This window comes from Haliaeetus albicilla, chromosome 25 (genome assembly GCF_947461875.1).
Source record: "Haliaeetus albicilla chromosome 25, bHalAlb1.1, whole genome shotgun sequence".
Lineage (NCBI taxonomy): Eukaryota > Metazoa > Chordata > Aves > Accipitriformes > Accipitridae > Haliaeetus > Haliaeetus albicilla.
The window spans coordinates 18,030,564-18,057,896 of NC_091507.1; the positions used below are offsets into that span (position 1 = coordinate 18,030,564).

The 27,333-nt window shown below is 42.2% G+C and overlaps 1 protein-coding gene across 3 annotated transcripts in view; it reads left to right on the forward strand.

Annotated features, from left to right (window-relative positions):
- TMEM182 (transmembrane protein 182) overlaps window positions 1–17,357 on the forward strand; it is a 32,286-nt gene extending 14,929 nt beyond the window's left edge. For all 3 annotated transcript variants that reach the window (XM_069770138.1, XM_069770137.1, XM_009928598.2), the window contains exons 4-5: window positions 6,256–6,393; window positions 16,171–17,357. In XM_069770138.1, coding sequence (XP_069626239.1) covers window positions 6,256–6,393; window positions 16,171–16,394 — 362 coding nt within the window. In that variant the 3' untranslated portion in view covers window positions 16,395–17,357. The remainder of the gene's footprint in view (window positions 1–6,255; window positions 6,394–16,170) is intronic.
- The last annotated feature ends 9,976 nt before the right edge of the window (window positions 17,358–27,333 follow it).

A 27,333-nucleotide genomic window follows, 5' to 3' on the forward strand; every position in this document is an offset into this window, starting at 1 on the left:
GTTTCCTGAGGAACATAAAATCTCTGATGATTTTTGAGTGCAGTGTCTGGACCAAGTTCTTTGTTCACTTAACTCCTTTGGCTTTAGTATCAGTAGGAATTTAGCTCAGAGCTTTTCTGGGCCAGAATTCAAAAGTGCTCAATCTATCCCGTATTAGCTTAATTACATGTTTTTGTATGTGGGTTTTACGATGTTTGTGTGATAGTTCCCTGAAGATTCAGAACACTGAGGACCTTGAGGTTTAGTGTTGTAGTACACCTTACAAAGCTTTAGACCAAAGGCTTGGTTCATCCTGCTGTACAAACCTAGACTATGAGCTCTTGGTGTCAAGAATTATAGCCTTAGATGGAAATGTAAAGACAGAAGAGCCTATGGTGATGGTATATTGGAGATTTGAATGCATGTTTTAATATCGCAGATTTCTTTTCATCGTTACTGTCAGATGGATGATCAGCTTTGAAGAGTCAGCACTGCTTTGAAATTGCAGCTTGCTGCCTCTTTTAATCACAGTTATAATGGTTTTGTTCATTCACTGGTTTTGTTAACTATCTTGGCGGAGTGGGGAGGACTTCACCTACCTGCAGGGTATCAGGTGTGGTCCACAGCTGTGCTAGCCACCATTTATGGTTAATGCACTTAAAGAAATTTGTAGGCCATGTCATTTATCTTAACCTGAAACAGGCATCGAAATGAACTCAGGGGAAGCCTGACTCTAGTGGCTTTCTGTGATGGTACAGTGGTTTATAGTGACAGCTATTAGACTGTGCAACTCTTAAGTAGACTTAGACAGCACCTCATTGTGTTGCCAGCACATTCATTTAGATGATGATTCACAAACATATGAGCAACAAACTGCAACCTAGGAATAAAAAAAAAATGAAATTAGCCCATAGAATAAAAGTGCCAGAGTAGTGACCTCTACATTCTAAAATAAACATACATTTGTAAATCATAATCAGATTGGTTATCCTGTCAGGCTATTTTGAAAACATAATGGTATAGTACTTAAATAATAATTCATTGCTAGCTAGATTAATGCGTGGTATCATGTCATTAGATTACTTAACACTGACGTTCAAGGACTATCACACTTTTATAAAACTCTTTTACTACAGGACAATATTAGGCCTGTTTTTGAAAAATGTACAAAGTCCTTACTCATACAAGTAGTCCCGTTAGCTATAGTGAGATTATTCGTAAGAAAAAGAAGTGCGAAATCTAGCACTTAGTCAAGTCATTAATTTTATTTTTTGTGAGGGTTTTTTTTCAACTTCATTTGGAAATAAACAATAGTTCCTTAACTGTTGTAAATTGCCCCAGCCCCTTCTGAAGCTAAATTGGAAGCCATTTAATAGGGCTGCCCTGACACATTAGTTTAATACTCTGATTTGTAGCTGCTAATACTTTTTTTCCTGACCATTTGTATCTTATTTTGTCCAGTACTGGGCACATTGCCAGCATTTGAAGTAGTGCCTACTATAATGTAGAATACACAATGTTTATAGGACTGAAGCGAAATTCTGGTTCAGTAACTGTTAAATCTAAAATGGTGTGATCAAATTTATTGGCAGGTTTGTTACTGGGTTGAAATTAACCTAAAGTAATCTAGAAAATATCAGCAGTGAAATCTGAAAATAAAAATTGTACAGTGAAATGTTGGCCGTAGCCTATTTCTAGGGCAAAAAAATGCTGTTATGTAATACAGTCACATAATTGCTCTTGAGAGATTGTAATACAGTACATTTACTGAGGGAGAACTCCAAGCCACCAAGCAGTGATAAAGCAAGAAGTATTTAAAAAAGCAATGTATTCATACTGTGAATATTGTATTTGTTTTACAGTTAAGGTTATTAAAAAAAATGATTATTACTACTAGGGGATAGTAAAGGGTACTGAGTGAAACTGAGAAAGTCTTGCAAGGTTTACCATGTTGCCAGGTGTGTCTCCTGCACTGCTGATGAGATCTGTGATCTCATTTACAGTTTATCTGCAGAGAAGATGCTCCTGATTTAGAGCAGTTCAGGCACTTCACCTTTCACTGTATCTTACATTGTGGGTGGCAATACTCTTGTCAAAAACATTTCGATATCTGTTACATTAAATAGAGAGGTAAAAAAGACATATTCTAAAATACAAGCCGCAGTCAAATCACAGGAAAGGTTCACTTTAGGATGTGAGCTTGTGGGTGAAAATTCAAGGCAACTTTTCCAAGTCATTTTGCCTAGCCTTTGTAATGTTTATGCAGTACTGTACTCACACATGCATCAAAATGTTTTTCAGCTTTGTGATGCTTAATAATTCGTAATGATATTAAATTTACTATTAAGTGGCTGGGTTGCTTTTTTTTTTTGATAGGCTATAGAAAATGTATGGGCCAATGGCTGAGACTTTAAAACACCTGAAGTCAGCAAGGCCAGTAAAATACGTGGTATGGTTTCATGAGGTTGATGTTAACATCTCCAATAGTAGGTGGGTGTCACATTGTGTCTTTAGCTAACCTGTTCCTGAATAACCTGTTATGGAGCTTCAGAGGTGTGCATGGCTACACAACAGCTGTGTAACTTTGACAAATATATTATTGCTTCTCTTCCATATCATGCACCAGGAACATCTTAAAATATGAATCTGTGGCTTCAGTTTATAATCAATGCTGGGATCTACTATACTAGAAAAGGGGGCGCTTAATAATTTTCAGCCATTTCTCCAAAATTTGGTCCCTTGCTCAAAACCAGATACTACTTCTAGTTTTCAAATGATGCAGAAGTCTCCAGAGGGACCTAAATTAGGATCTTTAGGGAGAAAAGCAAATAGCAAGGGAAAACTACAGGTCATGCAATTTTGGAGGAATATGCTGCAGCTATAATGTTCCCATAGTATAAAGGCCGAACGGTGCAGGGCTCAAAGACAAGCATACCGTGTGCACTCATGTTTTCCTCTAAGTACTATTTTATTTTTAGGCCTGCCTGTCACTGCCAAGGCAAATGTTGTACCCGACAAAGGGGCAGCTTACCAAGACAAGTTACAGAACCTTCTGTTTAGCACTCTCGCAACACAGAGCAGTGGTATCTAAGATTAACACTGCAGATAGGTTTACCTTGGACTATGCAGTAGTGCTTGTACTGTATTTCTTCTGTTGTAGGAAATACTTGGAATAATGCATGTATTTGAGGTAGCTAACTCAAACATATCTGTGAAGTACCTTGATGAGGCAAGGATACTCCTTGTCACCTCGATCAAAACATGGGCTATCTTATCAACTGCCTCACTGAGACTTGAAATGGTGCAAACTTCTGCTAACACTTTGTATAGGTACACTGAACCATTATTTTTTGAAACAGGCTGCTTTGATTGGAGTGTTAGCCTTTTTCATGGGATATAAAGAAGCATAATTCAAAGCAGCATCTTCTGTTGCATTTTATCTGTCATGGTTCACCTCAATTTCAGAGTAGCAAAGTCTTTGACTTGAAGAGTAAGTTCATTCTTAGGAAGGTTTAATTTCAACCAGCTCTTTTGTGCTCATCTATAGATGCCAGCTAAGCTTAGTGACAGCAGTAGGGCCGCATTGTAATTTTGAATGATTAGCTCTGTAGAAACTGATCTTGCCCATATAGACAGAGAAAATGGGAAATGTGGTCTGAGCAAAAATGGTCTAAGTAAGAAATAAGTGAAGCCTTCTTTGCAGAAAAATGGCTTTTTAACTCCCATACTGAAGAAAAAGTCTATGTGCTTGTAGGCTGTTTCCTCAGACCTGTGCCACGAATGATCCAAATGACTTACTGTCTTGCAAATTAGAGGGAGTAGTCTTTTGCTTGGAAAGTTGCAGATTTGGGAACATGGCAGACTTTTTCCCTGTCAACTATACTCTATTTTCTAATTGATGTTTAATGACGGAGTTAGCTGGATAAACAAGTATTAGGATCATCAGAATTTACCCCTGATTCTCCAGGGTAAATAATTATTTCTAGAGAAATATAATGGAAGCTTATTTCAGGTGATAGCTAGGTCAAACCAGTATTTCACATATAATGCATAAAATAGTTATGCTGTTGGTGCAGAGAAACAGCTTTTCTCTTGTATAGTTACAGAGAGGTTTAAACAAATTTTCATCAGTTACATTTGTATTCCTTTTGTGTTCTGTTTCCAGGAATATTTGAACAAATCAAGCTTTTCTGGTAAAATTTCATTAAAAGCAGACTTCAGAGCTTTCTGTATGAAGAGCAGATAATGAAATTGGATACTGATATTGTAATGCTGGAGAATCTTGTGTCCTCATCCATTCAGAAAATAGAAACAGTGCTGTATGTCTTAGGTGACTGACCATAATGATATCAAAGAAAGCTTTTTCAAGGTCCATTTTGGCCAATGTGTCCTATTATGTAGCATGACTTTGAAGTACCTTGGGCCACCCATGTAAAAGAGTTGGGTGGTTATAGACTGATTTAGCGGTATTAGGTTTTAAATGAGGAAGTAATGTCCCATGGACTTGGGGACTGCGATGAAGCTTAGCAAAGTAGCCCCATGAGTAAAATAATATGAAATTGCTTCAGAGACCCACGACTGAAAGACTTGAGAGATTTACCTTTCTAGGTCTCCATTCACTGTCCATTTGCATTAAGTGAATCATTTAACTATGTGTTTAACTTTAAACAGGTGCCTAAATCCTGTTAGAGGTGGAGTACTTAAAGCAGAACACACACTTAACTGCTTTGCTGAGCCACAGCCTTATTTCTTACCTACAATTTCCATATTTTTTTGTTTATGTGGAAAGAAGGCTTGTATTGGATATGAACCAAAACACAATTTTAACCCTTCTGCCAGCTGCTTTCAGACACATTCATCCTTCCTATGCCCAAATCTGCTGATCAGTGTGGCGGAAAATTATGTCTCTGAATGTTTGCCTGGATTAAAAAGGATGTTATTTAAAAAGTGTGGCTAATGTGATGTGGTGAACGTGATCTAGCTAATACATTTACAAGGCTTAACTTTAACATGAGTTAAGCTGCTGAAGTTAAAAACTATAGATTTTTGGAACACATTAGTGGGAAGCACGAGCTGATAATGTATAATGCACTGTCAGATTTCAGATGAGAGCAAACCTGAATTATTCCAGAATAGCTGCCTGTAACAAGCTGTATGAATTTGAAACTTTCAGGATATGAACCAGTATAATAGTTGCTTGGTTGTGTTTTGCCATAACAGTAAGTAGGTGCTGTCAAATGATAAGTGGCAGTTTCTTTTGTGACTCGCTTTTCCTGACTTGCCAGCTGGCTTATATGCTTTCCCTCAGTTGGGTGGAAATGTTTTTCACTGACTGAATTGTCAGTGCTTCAAGATTTTCAGATCTGACGATGGAGATCTTTACAACTCATAATTTTACTAATGGGTTGTGTTAATGTACCAATTTTTAAATTCATGGGAGAAATTTATGTCACTCTTGTAGCATTTGTAAAATGATGACTTTGTTAAATGGATGTGCAATTAACCAGCTAAAAAATAATTGTTAGAAAGACTCTTTTGGCCAGAGTATGTCACAAAACTCTCGGCTCATTTATCACCAGCTGCATCCATTAATTCAGCACTGCTTGGCACTGTCTAACAGGGGCTTCTGAAACATCACATTTTAAATTTAATAAAATACAAAGAGCTTTAGAGCAGGAATAGGCTGGTTTAAAATACTTAACTGTTTCAGAAAACCAGTTCACATGTTTTGAGTTTCTCCCCCATCCTGCTTTAAATTTCCTTCTATTGAATATGACTATATGTAAGGAGAATTATCCAGTTGTAAATTGTAGAGGACTCACAGATTGCTATTGGTGATATGGTCTGAGCACTAAGAATGTCAAGACGTTGCAGCTCTCTGCTTCTCCCAGACAATTTTTGTAAAACAATTGTATCCTGTCAGTCCAATCATTTATCCCAAAGAATCATTGCTACAGCTTTGGTGTACCATTTTCTAACGAGCATAAATTTGGTCAAGTTGCTATCTTACAAGTCACTGCTAAATATTAGGCAGACAGATTTTATTCCTGGTAACTTACAACCTGTTTTCCATGATTATCAGACAAGGACTGGTGTTCAGACCTAATTTGGTCCACATGATATATAACATATATGTAGAATAGAATGAATGTTTTATTTGTTAATAAGGCAAGTGAAAAGAGAAGGGGAAAAGAAAAATCATTGTTAGCCAAATATGTCACTTGTTTAAGTTCTAACAAGTGTTGTATTCTTTTGTTCCTTCTTCCCTTTCTCCAGTTTATCGAGGTTTCTGGACAGTTCTTATGCTCCTGGGAGTGCTCTCTATTGTGATGGCTAGTTTCTTCATCATCTGTGCAGCTCCTTTTGCCAGCCACGTTCTGTACAAAGCAGGAGGAGGCTTTTTCATCATTGCTGGTGGGTATATTGTTTGCTCAGTCAATTAAAGAGTAGAAAGGATGAGGTATTTCTTCCATTTTCCTTGACCAAAATTATATTAATCACAGTTAAAAGAAAGAAAAAAGCATATGCTTCTATCTTTTGGCTTGTGGAGTGCCTGCCTTGGAGACAATTCTTTCCACAGGTATTTAGTCATGAAGCTGTTCTAAAAGCTACTTTTGGATTAAGATAAAAAAAAAACAAACAGGAAAAATCATGGAATTACACTGCAATTGCAATCTACTTTTTTTAGCAGGAAAAAGAGTGCAGATTTAGGGATACTGCCTTATAGAATTCTCAAGGGCTTTAGCTAAAGAGGGAGGGTTTTTTATCAGTGACACAAAAGGTGATTATGGTGGGCTCTAAAGAAGTTGGAAGACAGTGCACATTCACGTGACCAATATAGGAGAAATGTTTTGGATGTGATTGGACTACACAAAATAGTTGTCACATATGAGTAAGTGGGAGCTCTCAACCTCTGTGAATGAAAGATAACAAATAACTGAATTCCCTCCTTCCTCATAATCCACACGTACTATGGAGGATGCACCCTCCCAGGATTCAGCTGATACAGGCAGCTCTCTGGGACGCTGCTCAGTTAATCTTGAAAAGTCTGGGAAGATGTCACACTGGTGTGTAAGATACAGTTGTGTAGGACATAAATGATAGTATGTGCTCACTGTTCCTCTTTGTATAAAGCCTGGTGAGAGGCAGCCCTGGAAGAGCAGTGTTGTGTTACAGGGTAGAGCCACTCGTGTCAGGACCAAAAGGCCTGGGCTCTCTTTCTGCTTCTGTTACTAACCTGCTGACCTTGCTTACCCACTTCACCTCGCAGCTCTTCGTATGCAGCTAGTGATCGTTATTCCCTTTTAAAGGACCCTCAGTGAAGTGTGGGAAGTATTTTATAATATTTTTGCTGAAAAAACTCCTGCGTACTTGCATTTGATCCCTTGAGAATTGCTCCTCCACGCTTTTAAAAGACATACAAAAAATATTAATAGCCTGACGGAAATCCTAAGGCATTTCAATGCTTTTTGTCACTAATTTGCAAGGTAAGAGCCCATGTGGGTCCTGCTCTTTTTATGCATTTGTAATCTGTAAAAAACCTCAGCTGTCACTAGAAAGTAGCACAGGCTGTTAAAGAGGAAAAGGGCACTTGAAAGACACCAGGAACCGATGGGCAGAGGTGCGAAGCGACGTGCGTGTTCTCCACTCTGGGTCACTTCATCTGCCCTCATTTAGGCAGGCAAAAGTTAGATCCCCAAGTCTGCACTAGTCTCCCTTGGCTTCCCTAGGAGGTCTGCAAGAGGCAATAACATTCACTGACAGTAAAAACAGGAGGTATGTAAGAAGCTCCCCCAGCTAGGGATTTGTTTCATCCTGAAAGAGGGGGCCTAATTGGATCAGATGAATGTACTGTGAAGGAACCCTACACCTTTCTTTCCTTTACTGAGGGAATCTAAAGAGACTATTTTTTTAGGTGTGTGAAGTTAAGTGAGCTTTATTATCCCAGTGTGTGACCTTGGGCCAGTCTCTTTGCCCCTCTCACCCTTTGTCCCTATAGAGCAGATGTTCAAGGGAAATCCTGACTTTTTATTCTCTATATATGTAGTATCTTTCAACTTCAGGACTGTTCTCAATCAGGGCTTCAGAGAAGAGCAGCTGTGTTATTTTTACTATTACCATTGTGGTTGTTGAAAAGCAAAGATGTTTAGCAAAATCTTGCTATGATTTGCCAAAAGGTAGCGGTGGCAGCAGAATATAGGACCCTGGAGCCACTCAGCTTGCACAAGAAATTTTGGCTTGGATAGGGGGACAGCATTCCTGAACAAGCTCTTCTGCATCTACTCCCAATCCCACCAGTAGGGTAGGGCTGCATGGGGAAGGTACTTACTGTAAATATCATTATCCTATCCAACGCTTCAGATCACCCACAAAAACATTAAAAAAAAGTTTGTTGCTCTTGGTTCTTCTCACAAGTACTCCCGTAGCCAAGGTGAGGGTTTAATTATATCATCAATTAAAATCACACTGGTGGGAATGACCATACTGACATAAGAAGAGCTTATAAATACCCTGCATTGACAGTAGTTAAAGCTATGTCCTGTGGGAGGTCTTGGGCAACAACCCAGTTTCCTGGGTTAATGGCCCATTGTGTTAAATGGAGAGCAAGAGGGTTTCTCAGACCCAAAGGTGTGACAGCATGCAATTACCCTCTCTCCCAGTAGGAATCCCTCACAATAGTTAATAGCTTAAATCTGGGATAACTTGGGGGCAGAGCAAGATAAGGCAGAACTTGGTGCAGAAGAGGAGTGTTTTAGCCTGCTTCTAGAAGGCAGGGTGGTGTGCTCTACTGTGTTCCGTGCTGCCCTGACCACTTCTTCTATCCCATCTCCTTCAGGACTAGAGACCCTATTTGTTTACTGCCTCCCAAAGAAAAACAGGGCACAGAAGGGGAGAGTAATGAGAGGTGGTGTATATTTACCACTCATACCAACACATGATCAGGATGTAGCCAGGGTGTGCATCTATTTAAACACAGACCAATGGGGAAATTATGTAATGCAACTTAGATAAGTGAAGTTAGAGTTCTTGTAAGACATAAGCCAGCATGTTGATTTGAAGAAAAAAGGAATTATATACATTGTTTTGAAAGGGCCTGGATGCTGTCTTACCACAAAGTTCAAGTAGCTGTTGTACTGGAGAGAATAGTAGGCTTCTGAGAAATAAGTTCGACAAGGTCATTTTTGTGTGGAAGCTTGGAAGAAGACAGGAAGATCAGTCATTTTTCTACTTACATATCTTTAAAGAAAAATGTTAGATGAAGCAATTTTAATACCTGTTATTGGACTGAAGTATCTGTATCTTTTTGCAACCTTAACTGACAAATTAGGTAGCAGATTAAAGCTCTGCCTCAACTGAAGATAAGAACAGCTTGTAGCATGGTCTGCTGTGCCATCTTAGGGTTCAGGAAGCAGCTGAAGTGTCATTGGGAATGGGATTCATGCCAGCTGTTCAGCCATCTGAAAGCTAAGTGTTTTCTATGAACCAACTGCTTAAACTTCTATCATCAATAGTAAGAAACACACTCTCAGAGGGACACTTTACCTTATCTGTGGTAAGGCAGGTAGACTTGCCTTTTGGAGGGACCTATGGAAGGAGGCTAAACAGAGATCCCAAGTGACACAATATTTAGGTTGGAAAGGACCTCTTGTGGCAATCAAGTCTGACCTCCCATTCAGAGCAGCGCTAGCTTCAAATTTAGATCAGGCAGCTCAGAGCCTTATCCAGTCAAGTTTTTAAAATCTACAATAATTGATGTTCCACAGCATCTTTGGGCACTTGTCCCAGTGTGACCAACTCAAATGTGAAATATTTTTTTTTTCTCCTTATATCCACCTGAACTTGTCCTTGCTGCAGCTTGTGACCATTGTGTCTATCTTTTCAGTGTGCAGGTCTCTGAAGAGTCTATCCCCATCTTCTCTATAACTCCATTTAGACAGATGAAGACTCTTTTCTTCTCTAGACTAAAACTCTCCATCCCACTCCAGCTCACTCAGCCTCTCCTTGTCCTCCATCCCCCTAACCATCTTGGTGGTCATCACCTCAGTTTATCAGTATCTTCCTTTCACCAGGGGGCGTCAAACTGGACACAGTTTTCCAGATAGGATGTCACAAGTGCTGAGTGGAAAGGGAAATAATAGTATTCTTAAATCTGATGACTATGTTCTTGCTAATGCAGCTCTGTATGAGATTAATTTTCATTTCTGCCAGACCTGCTTGAATTCTTGCACACTGAGAGGGACCATTCCTGTGCTTTAAGGAAGTTGCCTGTGAGGAACAACCAGTTCTTCTGGCTCCTTTGCCCTTCAAGGCATCCTTTGTCCTTCAGGGCAACCTCCCTTGGGATCCTGCCTACCAGTTCCCTGAACAAGCTGAAGTCTGTTCTTCTGAAGTTCTGGGTCTCTAATCTCCTACTCACCTTCCCTATTCCTCCTAGGACACTAAACTTTGCCATATCATGGCCATTATAACCACAGCTAACACCATCTATCATATTTCTGACCAGTTTTTCCTTATTTGCTAGTAGCAGGTCCAGCAAAGCACTTCCATTGGCTGGTCTGTTCCAGAACTATTTCAAAAAGCTATCCTTGATGCAGTCCAGCTACGTACCTCCTGGACTGCTAGCTCTCTCTGATGTTGTCCTTCTAGAAGATAATGGGGTGGCTGAGTCCCTTGTGACAACCAGAAATCGGAACTGGTTTTCCAGTCCACTTGCTTTTCTTGACTGGGTGGCCTGTAGCAGATGCCCACCATAACCACACCCTTTTTGTCCACCTTGTTGATCTTAACCCATAAGCTCCTGTTACTTAGAAGATATCTGTCCATTCAAGATAATTCTTGGCGCAGACTGCAGCCATCCCACCCCATCTTAACTGCCTGTTCTTAAAGTCTGCACCCATCCAGCAAAGCATCCCAATCAAGCAAGCTGTCTTACCACATCTGCAGCATCATCATCCATCATCCAGTGACTGTACAAACTTGAATTCTTCCCATGTTATTCCAACACCAAGTTCATTTATGTACATGCATTTGAGATAGGCTTTCAGTTGTGCTGCTTTTTCAGTGGAAGTGTACAAGCCTCCCACATTGCTGTCCCATGCATATGCTCTTTATTCCCTGCCCTCTGCTTATGTGGAGGCTTTGATGTCCATCTCCCAATGGTCCTTGCTTGCATCTCTTCTCACAAGGTTACCGAGCTTGTTGCTCTTTCCCTACCTTGTCTGATGGATCTCACCTCTCCCCAGCAGTCCTTGTATCTCAAAGAGGGTCCCATGGTCACAAAGCCAAAGCCCTGCTTGCGACACTAACTATAAAGCTAGGAGCCAATGAACAGCATATACCAGCTTTTGTGCAGTTTTTATCCTTTGGGCAGCAGGTTTGAGACCATCATCACCTGGGCCCCATGCTTCTACCTCTCACACTCAGAACCTTGTAATTACCCACTCAAGGTCTCTCTGCCAGCATCACTGGTGCCCATCTGGATGAACTGCAAAGGGTCTCCAAAGGAACCTCAGAAGCCTCTCCACAGTGTCACATATCTGGGGCCAAAATAGCAACAGACCTACCCACAGAGAAATTCTGATGTCTGATCTGTGGCAAAGCCACACACCTGCCTTGTCTTCATCCTGATCTTCACTAAAGCCTGCCCACTTCTCTTATTGAGAGGTGCAGCTGGGCTACCACCAATTGAGAGGCACATGCAATTATTAGTATTGGTGGCAGCTTACTGACTAGCAGCTTTCCCTATTAAGCTCTGTAATCACATTAACTACCTGAGGCTGCAGGTGAAACTACAGATGCTACACCTGTGGGGGAAAAGCGCATATCAGTTCAATGATGCCACAGTCAGTGACTCGAGTGCTGTCTTTGCAGTCTCACCTCCATGTCTACAATAACAGAGGATGGACCAAGAGCAGCTACAGTAGTGCAAACTGTAAGAAGCCTTATGGTTGCTTCAAAGGTCATAGGAAAAGAAGGGAAAGCTGCTTTAAAATAATCACTTAAAGTAGCCTTCAATAAACTCCATAATTACCTTGGGCCTGTTGCTGCCTGATTGGTGATGAAAACTGTCCTCTTGTACTGATGTCAAACAAGCAAGCCCCCAGGGTGTGCACAGAGCATTACAGAATCACACCCTTGTGAAGAAGCAAGATTAGAAGTACCAGTACGACTTTTGCTTCCTGCCAAAAGAGTGAAAAAAGCTGGTATTTTAATTCTAGCTCCTAGATGAGGACAAAAATCTGTCTTCAGAGATATGTGCCAGCTCCCATAACTCTTAAGTGGGATCCTCTGCACGTACTTCAGAGTGGAATGTCAACCATACTTTTTAAATAAAGTCACAAGAGGCCAAGGTAGGTGGTAGAATCTGTAATAAGGACAAGGACAGAAAAATGCAGTTAAAAAAGAAAATATATATACACACACGTACAAGTTTTCCTCAAGTGAGGTACAGAGTTCTAAACTTCTAAGCACAAGTAAAAAGCTCACATCATTCTTTCCAGCACCTGTTGTCTTCGTGTCTGCATAGTAAAAGATTCGTGCCATAAACAGCCATTCACCATTGACAAGTGAAAGGCATTTCTACGTGGGAAGAATAAGTACTAAAGGCCAGCAAACTGCTTCTTGAATTCATAGACATTTCTAAAGGTTCTGTATTCTTTCTCCACTGCAATATGCACAAGTATTTATTTGAAAGAAATTCAAAAGAATAAATGCAAAAGACAGAAAAGAGTGACCTCAGAGACGTCCATGTCTTATCACACTGCACAGAGCTGTGTATCAAACATGTGTGTTCTTAAAAAAAATGCAAAATGGAAAAAAAGAAAGAAAAAGGAGGAGGAGAGAACTATTTATTTGTCTTAATCTCTCTCAGACATATTTCATGTTCTAGGAATAATTTCCCCCATCATTCCTGATTCATGCAACTGCTGTTTTATTTTATATTCACTAAAAGGCAAGGGCAAATGGACACCCGCTCACTATGCAAAAGGTCTAAATGCTGAAACTGTAGAAATACGTCATAGCACATATTGTTCCTAAAAATATTTGCTTCATGAAATTGTGGAGGTTTTTTTCAATCTCAGTAATTTTGCCTTGCAGCTTGGCTGTGAGAGTTCATGACATTCACAATAGGTAGTGCAAGACTGCAGGAACAGATTTCCCAGAATAAATATATATTCGGTGAACTCCTGTCTAAATGCTTAACTCTCATGAAATCATAACTCTGTGAAAATTAGACAAAAGGAGCACTAATGAATGAAATGCTGTTGGAGGCAACAGGACATGGTCAGTTTTTACTTAGCCTGATTTTACTGTTCAAGACATTTCTTGAACACACTAAGCAATATACCTACTAATTAGCCTCCATTAGCAGATAGTGAGAACCCTTAAATACTCCTTTAGTGCCTTAATTAACTAAGAGGGTTTACATATTCTCCCTTTCTTTTTCTTTTCTTTTAAAGAAGGACATTTATCTCTGCTTGACATACATTTCTTCAGCGAATTTCCACACCCAACAATTTGCCACACACAGGTATTAACAGCCTGCTGTGAAATCACCCAATGGATTTTAGCATCCCTGAAGTTGTTTTACCACTGGCAGCACTGGCTTCCTATTTTGCACCTACATGGTGTTGGCTCTAGTGGAACCACCTAGAAGGTATTGCTTCAGACTGCCCGAAGAGGAAGGGGTGCCCATTTTGAGATTAAAGCACCTCTGACGGAGTCTTGTTTAGTGGCAGATGCTTCTGACTAACTGGGCTTCTTAACTTTGTGTCTGCCCAGGGTGCCGGAGGTGAGTCCAGATGCACCAGGCCTGGTTATACTGACCTGCTGCTATTTTTTGTAATTATCACTGTTTTGAACTAAGTTTTCCCCAATGTAGAGAATAAATAGAAGATTACAGATGTTTGAAAATGTACAGGCACAACCATCTGAAGAGGTAAATTCCAATACTCGTATGGATTTTGCCACATTATTAAATTATCTTTACAAATCTTTGGGCTTTTTTTTTTTTTGAAGTTTTGAAACCTTGAACAAACTCCATGTCACTAATAACTCCATTTATCTTTTTACTTTTTGCATCAAAAGTTACTAGCTCTGTTTGGTTCTCATTTTCCTGTGTTGCCTATGTTATCTATGATCATTAGATGTTGTTGTAGGAATCTTCTGCTCAGTTTGACTTATATTTGGAGAGTCTTGAATTTAATTTCTCATTCTTTAGGTCTGGCCCTAAGGTGATCCTTCTCTCTGTTTCACCAGTTTTATGTTTAATATAAGCGCAGTACTAAATTTCATCAAAATTGAGTTTTACTTAGGTAAAATACTTTCAAAATTTAATTTATGCCTTTTAGAGTTGAGTGTTGGTTTTTTTCAAACTTTGTTAGGAATTTGAGCCCTAGCAAAAAATGTAATCCTGGAAGTATATTTCATAGACAGGAAATGTGTCTGCCTCCTTCTTTATTTAGTTTTTCTACTTTCTTTCAGCCTCATAAAAATTGCAAGATCCTTTGGGATTTTCAGTCACGTTTTGATTATGCCTCAGGTTAACTACTTCAGCTCATTTTTTGGTGGGCTTCAAAAGGTAGTGTTCACAAGCATTGAGTTGTGAGCTCTCACCTGCCAGAGGTTCAGGATGTCCAGAATGTAAAGCTATTACATTCTGACCATAAAGCACCAAGAAGAATGTCACCAGATCGCCAATTTAAACTGCTGCAGCTAACCTGTCTGATTTTGCCTGAAGCAAACGAGGGAGCGATGACAAGAGTTGCTCCCTGGTAAGTCGGTAGGAAGAGCAGGGAAAGGAGGTGGTGAGGCAGCGTCTCGGAGTGGGATGGGGAAAGGTAACCATGAAAGGTTACCAGGACAGGCGGGTCTGGAAGCAAATTCCAAAGTGCATTTGTGGGTTTCGCCACAAGTGTCACATTTGTTCAAGGTTGCATTGCAAGTATTTAGGAGGATGGGGAAGAGACCACAAATATCTTTGACTTGGACTCTGCGGCTCTACAGCCTGTAGACTCCAAGTTTGCCAATAAGTGTTCCCAGGAGTATGCACTGGCTTGTGGTTTTAATGAGGTACCTAAATATACTAGGATAAAAACATGATGGGGTGGTGTCACCCAAATGTTTTAATGTTGGAATAGATAGTCCTGCTGCTGTAACTGTGCTGTGACAGCTGGAGCTAAAGGAGCAAGTGGGTACAGGCTGGAGCACGCAAAAAATTCAGACTTGTGCCCTCAGCTTTCCAGCAAATCTTCTGCTGGAGCATCTGTGGTGCAGGCTTGCATTTCTCAAGTGTCCACATTCCTCTAAAGTGAAATGAAATATTAGGAATGCAACTGATACTTTGGAAAGCACTTTCTTCTTATATCTCCTTCTGGTGTATAGTAACAAAGAGATTAACAGAGTTTGTAAGGACATGTGCTCCTATTACTATCATGTGTAAACAGTCCAAAGGCCTTTCAGAGGAGTGGTTGGGAAAAGGCTGTGAATTATGTGGTCGATTAATTCCAGGAAACCATTGTATCCAATCTGAGGTTAATACTAATAGCCTGCTTCATAGCCAGTATTTCATTATTGTTGGGTTTTGTTCCTATACCTGGAACTTCTTTTCTAATTTGGAGGATTTTGAATTAAATACATCTGAATTTGTCTGCAAAATATTTGAATAGAATACTCTGAAGGTAGTACGTTCCAAACAAAGCCCTTTTCATAAGAAAAAGGAAGCAAATGTAGAGAGGTGAAGATGAGAGAAAGATTTCCCACCCCTTTCCCCTTTTCCATATCTCATCCAAAAGACTGTGATAGAAACAATGTCAGAGTTTGGGAAGCAAAAGTAGATTTTTTTTTTTCCAGGTCATCCCATCCCAGCCTCCCTCCTTTTCCCCTCCCTTGTCTCCTGAATTCAAAACAGTAAATACCTGTCTGAATTTTGTCCCTAAACACACTTGTGTTTCAGTCTGCCTACCAAACCTAGATATATCCTTTGCCGTGGGAATATGCCTTTCAGTGCAGATCAGAAGCAAGGTGGAGATGGAGCTTGTTAGAGGAAGCCAAAGGCAAAAAATATCCAGTGGTGGCTGACTGTGCCTTGCAGACGGGGCCTCAAGCATTGATGGGTTTTCAGGTATTACAGTAAATGCACCCAGCATTTGTCTCACATTCTGTTGTTAAAACCTGGTGTTTCTTTTCCAGGTGTCTTGTTTTCGCTGGTAGTCGTGATGTATGTCATCTGGGTCCAGGCGATGGCTGATCTGGAAAACTACACAAACATGAAAAAAATGGATTGCCCAGACTTTGCTGTTTATGTACATTATGGCTGGTCTTTTATGCTGGCTCCTATAGGAGTATTTTTTGCTTTATTAGCAGGAATGCTGTTCTTGTTGGTAGGGCGTGCCATTTATTTACACTCAGACTAGTTGTACGCTGCTGAAGGGAATACAGGAATCCTAGTGAAACTTCCTGACAGTTGTAAAATGGAACACAATTTTATACATTATTACCATGATGGCAATCCTAAGTGTGCAGGCAGACTTCTGGAAGTTCTTCTGTTACTTGTTTAAGGGTAAAGGACACAAAACTCAATACAGGAAGAAACCACCTTTAGTCCCAACTAGCTGTTTTTAATTCTTTAGAAAGTACACATGTGGTTCTCCATATTGTACTATTAGCAGCATTTTTGCAGTTTTGCAGACAAAGGAAGGCAAAAATTTTCTGCAACCGAAAGCCCAACATGAAGTGGGCCAAATCAACATTTTATACATTTGTCTTTTGACATTTACTTTGTGCTTCTGCTTGTGGAAAATGGTACAAGGTAGAGGAGAAAACAAACATTCAAACACAGTAATTCAATCTACCTCCTCTCCTGTTTCCCACTACTTGCCTTAGCTTTAATACAAGCAAACATGTCTGCACTTTATTAAAATAGAGTGCAGTTGTTCATGCAGCGTCCATGGGAAGAGGACAAGAGAGAAGACAATTGCTGTGAACAGCGACCTGGTGCTAGTCTGTACATGTAAAAGCTTAACTGCTTCCGTTACACTTATTCTCTTTTCTGTATGCATTTGAAAGCTGTATACTTCTGTATTCTGAAATCCATGTTTGTTGCATGATTCTATAAGCCAAAATACTGTAGGTAAATCACTAGCTGAAGTTATGCCAAAATTGTACTTTGAATTATAGCATTAATATTTTAATCAAGTTTTAACCCTTTTATTTTTGAATGGAATAATTGGCTCCCCCAACAAACATTTTCCTGGTTGTGTAAAATGACTTTTTTATTAAAAAGGGCTTATTATGAAGACAATATCTAGGACATGAAAATGTATGTTTTATGTAGCCTTCATTTTTGCAAATATTAAAAATCTGCATTATAGACCAAATCCAACTTGCCTCCTAGTCATCCCAGGGAAAGCAATGCACCTAGCTAAGACAGTGGGGGAGGTGGATTTGGTTCTGTATTGGAGGAGCGGCTGGTTCTCTGTCTATGGGGGGGGCGGTGTTCGCACATATGTTTGGAAGATGGGGTGAGGATGGGATTGTATGCATGGTATGGAAAAGATGGGGTGGAGTTTTAACAATGGGGAAACTTTGTCTGGCCTTGGGCCCAAGTTGAAATTAAATCCGTCTGAGAGTGTGTTGGTTTTCACTTGGTAACGCAGCGCGGAATAGTTTGGGACTGATGGGGAGAAGTAAAGACTGCATGTTGGTTTCTTCTTGTTCATAATGCTTAATTCCACAGCTGTTATGAATACTGAAAGCATCACTAAGAGGCAGGAAAGGAGTGCCCACCTAGAAGATGTGGTGGGCCAGATTGGATGTTGCTTCCATTTCAGGAGCTTTTGTGATTGGAAGCTTTCCAGCCTTCCCCGCTACTTATTTATTTTTCCATCATCAAGATTAGCTGTATACATTATAGAAAAGGAAGACAACAAGGGCAAGGGGGTAGGGGAGCTGGGACTATGAGGTTTGGAATAATTACCAAATCACAAAAATATTTTTATTGGCAGCTAACATGGTGTTTTTAATTACTGTGTCAGAGAGTATGATGGGTGAATTTTAACCAAATATTCATAAGCATATATATGAACTCCATATAAATGATAGCCATCCGGAGAACATTAGGGTTATGCCATAATGCCCTTGGTTAGTCAGGAAATGCTGGAATTAACCTTGCCCCGTGTGCATATGGTATTCTATTCCTGCCCTTAATTACACAATCACATACTGTTTCTCAAATAATACAATCTGTTGGTATTTACCCCCTTTACAGTCTAGGATACTCACTGGTAATTGTGGAGGTAAATTCAATAATCAAGAGTTATTTGACTAGGTACCCCCCCCAAACCCCTGTCTGCTTCTCTGCAGGGGAGAGTCCTTCTCCGCAAGACCTTAGAGGGGGCAATGCGCTTGAGCCTCTTTCTTGCAACTTTTAGAAGCTGGAGGAATTGAGAGGTGCCTCAGAGCTGGACCTCCTCCAGCAAACCTAACCATGTGTGCAGCAGCAACTAATAAACTCTGCAAGGAATGAGCCAAAGGCTCCCGTGGAGCCCTTAATTCAGCCCATGTGCATCTTCAGAACTCTCTCCATTATGCAGCTAAATCAGTTACACTCTCGTGTGCGAGGCGGCCTCTCTTGGAGGCAACCCTTTGGGTCAGACCGTGGACGTAATGGCCGCTGAAGATCCAAGGTGTTTCTAAGGGTTTCCTTAGAAACTTCAGGAGACCTTTCTGGCGTCAGTAGAAATTACTTGAGCACTCATAAATTCTTCACTCAAACTCACACTTTTGGCAATAGTCTGTAGCTCTATCGATTTGCTTTAATTGGATACCACCTTCTTCTCCTAAAGGCAGAACTGAGAGCCAGGGTCCTTCTAAAACGGTGGGGACAGGTTGCTTGCTCCCTCCAAAACACGTATGTAGATAAGCACATGGTGTGTAATAAGTAGCTGCTGCAGATCAGGGGATGCAGGAGGGTGGTGGGGAGGCATTTCTGTATGGATATTACCTAAAAGCACAGTCTAACTCTTGTTCTTCTGATTTCGTTAAAGAACTATGTGCAGGGGAATGGGTTTGTAAGAACTCGGGGAAGACAGGCCAGCTAAGGAGACTCGTTCCATGGCATTCTTCCAGATGCGCTTTTGTCTAGAAAATCCTTGGCGGCAATGCAGGGATTTTCATGATTAGAGCTGAGTAAAAGATTGTAAAGGGGATTAAATACTGTAATCAAAATATTCTGTGAAATTAGTCAAAGAACTGTGTTCCTCACAAATCTATAGAATTTTGGGGTTGGCTTTTTTTTTTTTTTTAGTTGCCTGGCTGTCTTAATAGCCTATGGTCATACTGGAAGAAAAGATTTTTATTTTTTTTTAAGTAGCGTGTTTGGAAATGTCATGGTAAAAGGAACAGGTAGGAAAGAAGCATTTTCTGATTATTTTCAATCTGACAATCATCCGCTTGTCCAGTGCAAACATGGTGAGGACCATGAGGGGGATGGAGGTGAGGGAGGAGGGAGAGGAAGGAGGGCGAGCATCCCTCTGCGATGCCCTCTGCCAGCCCGCTGTGCAGCTGGTGGGGATTCCTGGGGGACGCGCTGACACAACGTGGTAAAGGCAGCTGCGGACAAAACCAGTCAGAAAAGGATTTGCCCCTGGTTTACCCTTGTTACTCATTGGGGTGGCTGCTGGAGGTTTCACTGGAGCTGACCTTCATGAAATATGTGGCTGTTTATTGACATTTACATTAGTGAGGGAAAGCAATGTTCTCCTTTGAGGAAATGCAAAATAAAGCCTCCTTTATTTCTCTGCAGGGTGCCTAGCTGCTGCAACTGAGACTGTGCTCTATAGTGTGCTAATAAACTGCTAGTAGGACAATCATAAGTAGTGTCTGTATTGCTGTCCCCATTCTTGCAAAATCCTAACTGGCTGCAAAGTATCTTGTGCTTATTATCTGTTAAGAACTTACACTGAACCTCTTAAATGAACTATTTACCTTCTGATGCAGCAGCTGGGTTTTCCTCTGGCTCTCCTGTTCCTATCTGTCCTATCGGCAGTGTGATTTCCAGGCAGTGAAGACTACATAAAGTATGTTCACATGAAATTCTGCTGTGTTAACTTAGTGTGGATGGATGCTGCTGAAGTTGGTGGAGACACTGAAATTGAAAACAGAAGTCGGTCATCTATAATCAAAAGTGACAGAAGAAAGAAGAATTGCAAATATTTACAGTACCACTTTTCCCTCCATGTCCCTTACTCACATTACCAGTTTAAACTGGTCTATCTTTCCAGTCTGCAATATGGGTCATCTACCCAGGAGACACGCTGACAGTAGGGATCAGGAAAGCCATTGGACATGAAGGTAAGAAGGAATGGAGGGCTGGCAGCATGTCCTATATCAGACACCTCCAAACTCTGCACCTGACTTTCCCCTACGTCCCAAAGAGCCCAAAGGGGCCTCATGGGGTGCTGAAAGGTTCCACATTTTCCTGTGAGGATAAGGAGATGGCCTGGAGCAGAAGTCACCCCATGTTATTTGCCGTAGATTTGTTCCTTATCTGTTCCTAAAAACTGCCAAGGATGCATTTGGTAGAAACTAAGGGAAGCGTCTGTACAGTGAAGGTGACTTTCACACTGGGAGGCAGCCACTCTGAACTGGGTTGCAGCAAGGGGATGGTCTTCACGGTGGCACTTCACACCATCCCCCCCCGCCTTGTGCCCAGGTGCCCAAGGGGATGTTCTCTGAAATGACCTGCACATGATTCAGGTTTTAAACCTGTTAAGAAAAAGACGTTAAATTAATGCATCTTCAAGACGGAAACACAGTTAAAACAGAAAAAAACCCGGAAAGATAATGGAAAAAAGTTCCCCCCTCCTTTTCTATACCACATCAGATTGACTTATCCTCTGTTATGTGGCTTTACTTTGAAACAGATCATTCTCATTGCAACACGTTTAATGCTGCCAGCCACCACATGGTTATTTGGCAGCTATTTAAAGCTCAGATCATATTACTCTGTCGCAGTGCGAGGCACCCATGTTCCAACTGGTATACAACTGATCTAAAGAGAAATCAGCTTCAGGTTTTGTTCTCTGAAATTAAATGTGATGGCATGATCTCTATGATCCTTTTTTTCTTCCTTTTTTTTTTTTTGGTATGCATTATTACTTTTTGGAACAGCGTTTTGCTAGCACCACAGGGGAAATTCACTTAGGTTGTCAGCCTGATATAGTGTATTATCAGACACGTTAGCTTTTCCTCCCTCTTACATTTGCTTAAGAGCTTATAAACCACAGAGAATAAAAAGTGCTAAATAGAATGAAATGACCTGTCAAGGGTAGATATAGTATTTGTGAATGACTTAAAAAAATTCCACCAGCTTCAAGCACTCCAGTCTCACTGACTGTCTGCACTATCTTGAAATTTGGCCTCTTTCTTCTTTCCCCCAAGTAAAGCGCTTTGATGGTCATTGATCTTTGATGATTGCTTCATGAAAAGGACTAATTTTGTCTTCCCATATTCAGTCCGGGACGAGATTTTGTAGCAGGAGAGGATACCATTATGAGATTCGAAATAGATTTGAATCCTGCTCTTAATATAATGAGCCTAATCTTGAATTTTACAAAACATTGAACAAAGTCAAGACAAGTGACTCCCAAGAAGAATTAACCAATAGATACTTTACACTGCAGGGAATTTAATTATTTTATTAATGGAGAATAGGAGAATTTTCCATAGGAAATAAAGTGACTGATCTCATACCCAGGTCATCGTTAACCCTGATAGATGTATTAAGTTGAGGAGCTGGGGTGATCAGCTTGCATTTAACCTCTCTCAGGAAATATGGGCTAGTGCTTACCCAGAAGCTCCAGTGGGTATTGATGAGGAAACTGAAGTTTGATACGCACTCCTTCTTTCGCTCCTTTTTTCCAAAGTCCTGCCTGTGTCGTTCGTCATCACCCCCCCACCCCTCCCGCCCCCAGCAATTATGTCAAAACCTTTTCAGGGTTTAAAGCTTTGCCCTGAACTTTAAATAGCAACTTGCTAGTCAAAGCAGTATGAACAGCATATTCCTCTCTGTTCCAGGACTAGCGCTAAGGTTATAACGTAACTCGTTTCTTTGGCACGTACATCGCACAATCCGGTACGAGAGCACCCTTTCAGCCTTCCCCGAGGAGCAGGCTTTAGGGAGGGAAGTGTTAAGGCTGCCTCGGAGCACCGAACGATTCGAGATGCTGGTGCGCTGCTGCCACGCACGCAACAGTCCCGGACACGTCTGGTGCTGAGATGAGCCCGCACAGCTACGTGAGCTGCTCCAGGACCCACACCGGGGTCCTGGCGTGGGAGGATACAGCTTAAAATGCGGTCTCCGGAGATGTCTGTAGCGATGTAGTGTGGACAGAGCGACTAGCTCCAAAAAGGTAGCGTGAGTACTGGACTCTGCCAGCTGACGGTGACTACGCTGTGGTGTGCGAGACAGAGTTGGTCAAAGAGAGTGGGAGAACGATAATCAGGACTATCCTCTCTGCCTTCCCCACAGAAACAAGGGCCAGTGTGCCAGTACTGTGGTCCCATCGCTGTAGCTCCAAATGCTTGTTTTGTTCTTGCAAGTTGCATAATGCACCATTAATTCGTGGGTTTCCCAAATGTCAGCTGTGTCTGAGGAAATGAGCCTGGTGGGATTCAGTGGTACGTGTAGGTTGTGGCTCTTCAGCTGCATCGGTGCAGTACTGTAGAGAAGCTGTGCAGAGCTTCTTATTGCCTTGGAAGATGTTTTTGATAGACTACTCACTCTCTGTATCTACAGAGAATGCAATCCACAGGAGGCACTTGCTTCTAGTTGCTATCAGAAAAGAAACCCCTCTAGCCTGATAAAAAAGACCCAAACTCCTATCAGCTTAGTTTTTCTAACCCTAATGAAAACCTAGTAGTACCTTACTGTACAAACAGTCCCGTAGAAATCTGTCACAAGGCAGTGACGTACATGCTCAAAGACAGGATGGTGACAGCTGGTGCTAGTACATGAGACCCTCTTATAACTCTAACCTGTGATTCACCCAGTAGGAAAATATTTGGATAGCCTTTCTGCAGGAAGAAGCATTACTTCATAATTCAGATGTATAGGAATAGTAAGCAATTATATTCCAATTATTAATTGCTGTAAAAAGGCATGTCTGACATTTTTTCTCTGCAGAAGAGAACCCCAACAAATTCTGTGCCTATTTCAATGACAGTGAAATAGCTTTCAGATTGTCCTTGGTAATCTGTGCCCAAATCTCCACTGCCCCAGTGAAATGAGCACATCCCTTGAAGACTCTGCATGAATCAGCTATGGGCTCTTTAATTTAATAAGGAGCTTCTGCACTCAGAGAGGAAGGAAATTCATGAACTAGAGAGACCAAAGTAGAAGCCCCAGTTAGAAGCTAGTGCCCTACATCTTGGTATCTGAAATTCCTTGATCAGCTCTATGCTTGGGTTATTTGGTCGGGTCCTTATTCCAGCACAAAGACACTGCCTGTTCAGTTATTGCCTGTATGTCTAGACATAGGGATACCTTTACATGCAAAAGTGTCTAAAAAACTGCTCAATAATAGAAAAAGACAGGGCCCTGAGAGAGCGATTTAACAAAAAGCATTTGGCCCATGCCAGCTTTTCAGTGCACCCAGGTTCTGCTGATGAAGAACGCTGAGGGTGTGGTTTTAAGTTTGGAAGGGACACTAGTTTTACATGAGCTTCTGAATTACCTGTTCTTCCAGCGTAAGACAAGCAGTTGGCAAAAACAAACTCTTGCCTCACGAGACGGGAATGCCTGCCAACTGTTTTCACCGTGAAAGAAGAACTGCAACCTGCGTTGTGTTTAGAGATTTGTTTTTGCTGTTCAGCTTAAGAGGGAACACAGGTAATACCCACGTCACCCCTGTGCAAGCCGTAACCCATATGTTGTACGCTGGATGGAAATCCCGTCAGCTGATGCCTACATCTGTCAGCTCACCGCTGTTGACTCTCACTCGGCGACTCACAAAACTGGGCTGGAGGAAGACGACGACGGCAACATTTTTGGAGTGGGGATGCCGATGATGACATTTTTGGAGTGGGGATGTGGATGATTACATTTTTGGAGTGGGGATGCTGACGACGACATTTTTGGAGTGGGGATGCCGATGACGACGTTTTTGGAGTGGGGATGCCGTCAACGACATTTTTGGAGTGGGGATGCCGACAATGACATTTTTGGAGTGGGGTTGCCAATGACGACATTTTTGGAGTGGGGATGTGGATGATTACATTTTTGGAGTGGGGATGCTGACGATGACATTTTTGGAGTGGGGATGCCCCTGACGACATTTTTGGAGTGAGGATGCTGACAATGACATTTTTGGAGTGGGGATGCCCATGACGACGTTTTTGGAGTGGGGATGCCGACGACGACATTTTTGGAGTGGGGATGCCCATGACGACATTTTTGGAGTGGGGATGCCAATGACGACATTTTTGGAGTGGGGTTGCCCATGACGACATTTTTGGAGTGGGGATGGCCATGACGACATTTTTGGAGCGGGGATGCTGCCACCGACAATTTTGGAGGGGGGATGCGTGGGCCAGGGCTGCGTTTCTGTGAGGGGCTCTGCCCCGCACCAAGGGACAAGCCGGGCTGCTGCAAACCCCGCGGGTTCTCCGGCAGAGCCGTGGGGCAGGAGCGCGGGAGAGGCGCGGAGCCAGCGCGGGTGCGGAGCGGTGCGGAGCGGTGCGGAGGCTGCAAGGCGGCCGGCGACCACCGGGGGGCTTCATTTCACCTCGAAAGGAGCTCTGCACCGGGAGAGGCTTGTTAGCGCTAATGAGAGCCTGGCTTTTCTCCTCCGGCGTTTGCTCTTAGCTCAGGTTTTATCCATTTAAAGGTACCCCGGCCTCCCAGTTTATTCGGGGGGGTGGTTTCAAGTCTGTCGGCCTTCACAGAGTTGAGCCTAATGCACTTAAGCAGGTTTTGCCCTTCGCAGGAGTCTTGCGTTACCTTAATAACAACAAAGGCCGTTTCTGGGGCAGGACAGCCCCAAATGTTGTGCTAAAAGCTCTTTACAGCCTACCTGGCTCCTGTTCCCGCGGTGCTGCTCTACTTTTTTGCTGTAAGCGGGTCCTTCAATAATTTCTTGCTTAAATAATTAGCCGTGAGAGTAATACATATTAATAACTGTAATACATGGGGTTTTTTTTAAACACTTATATTCATTCATAAGATCTCAAAATGCTTTTTAAATGAGGTCAGCGCAATTAACCCTATTGAACCACTGCTGTGAAGAATTTCCAGGCGTGCTCATAACTGATGCTGTCACTGTGCATCAGCCGGGCAAATGGTCCCATTTCTAACACCTTTAAGCCAAGGCTGGAACCAAAACCAAAACAGCGGGAAGCCTCCGTATTAGATAAGGTTTTTGGTCACAGAAGCTGCTGCTGCCTTGAAGGAAGGAAGAAAACAGCCCGGGAGCATTTGGAAACTGCCTCTCTGTGGTTAAAATGGCTGGGGATCACTGAAGAGCTGAAAGGAGGAGAAGCAGCAGTTGGCAAAAACTAGAAGAGGTAGCAGTGAGAAGGAGAGTGAAGTTTCTTAAGTAACACGTAGCTTAGAGAGCTGTCACAGTTTTTGAGATAGGCTCCTGCCCTTCCTCGGAGAAAAACGTTCCCAGTGATCTGGAAGAGTGAGGGGGCTAAAGCCCTGAAAGGAGGCCGCCAATTTTAGAAATGTCTCTCCTTTCCATAATCCCTCCACTTTTCTACATTTTCTACATATGACATTATACAAACTGCGTAACTGAGAAATCCTCCGTTTGCATTAGATTTAGGTGGCTTCCCTCCCATCAATTCCCATGGTTAAAAATATATTCCAGAAATTACTATCCTGACTAGGAAAATGTGCGATGACTCTGGTGTCTGTCGTTTATTTCTAAAACATTTTGGCATTTTCCTGCCGAGTTGTCCTTTCCCTTTGGCTTTGAGTAGGGGAAAGTGCAGGGTTAGGGCAAGATTTTTCAATTTCCCTGGTTATTGCATGCATGCTTTGCAGCCCACATGCCAGGCATGACGGGATCTAAATGCTGAGCAGGAGCAGTGAAATCCTCAGGAGGAAAGGAGAACAGAAAGCACAGAGAAGCCACCGTGCAGGCTGCCATCGGAACGGCCATATCGAATCAGACCAAAGGTACTGGCCAGGATCGTGCCTTCCCACAGCAGCCAATATTTACAGAAAGACTGTCAGCAAACAGCAAGCGTAACATGGCCTTTCCTCTCGCGTGACCTTTCAGCTTCAGCAAACGGGATAAATTCACCCCTGCTTTCGCCTCCTTGCCACGTGGGCTAAATTTGGCCCTCCGCTCCGAATGACGCCTCCGATCTCCTTCGCTCCTTTCTCCCGCGGGCCTCTGGCTGATGCTCCAGCGCCGCTTCCGAGGGGCTGCTTGCGCGGGGCGTTTCCGAGCATTAATCACGCCGCAGAGATCCGCTTTCCCTCTGATAAGAGCCCAGCTCAATCTGCAAGGAAAGGAGGGGAATCAATCTGCCTGATTGCTGTAGACCCTTCATTTTGCACTCCGCAAGCCCCTTGTCAAGCGGAGCAGCGGGGGAGTCTCCACTCAGTTGCTCCCAGCAGGTGTCACTATGGAATGGGAAAATGCAATTCCAGGGCCGGGGAAAAAAGAGCCTGGCTGCAGGCAGAGCATCCTCTGACACTGCAGCTGAGGTAGCATGCCGCTATGTCCGGGGAAACTTTCATAATTAGATCTGAAACAGATGTGCTGCCGCCCTCTGCTTCCCCCCACTCCATCACAGCAACCCTAATAGCGGCTCGGAGGAGTTTTCCGATTTTGTAAAACATTGCTCAGCAATGAAGGAAGAGACGCCCGTCTTCATGGATTGCTACCCTGTGTAGTAACACAGCACAATAACGTGTAAAGTTTCCAGAACTGTTGGTAATTACTGATAAGCCCAGTTCAGCTCTCAGTTACATACAAAGCTGGGTAAACAATGGGAGGAAAAAATTAATTAGAGCCTGTGTTTGCTAAAGCTGGCTAGCGATTCCATCTGATCACGTTCCTGCTCCTTTTATTCCCTTTGCACAAACATTTGGGTGGTCAGGTTTTGCTGGCACCTAGGTGTGCAGGAGGAGCTTTTGTCTGTGCAAATAGTACATCCCTCCCAGGGCACGGGCCCTTCTGGCGAGCGCTCGGCCATGCTCTGCCCTTGTGTTTGCAGCTGGGGAGATGTTTGGGGGCCTGGGGAGGCAGAGGTTAAATGGTCACCTCTCCCAAGCAATACCCGGAGTCTATACATCAGCAAAAGCAACAGGGGAAGAGGGAAGAGAGGAAAACCAGCAAT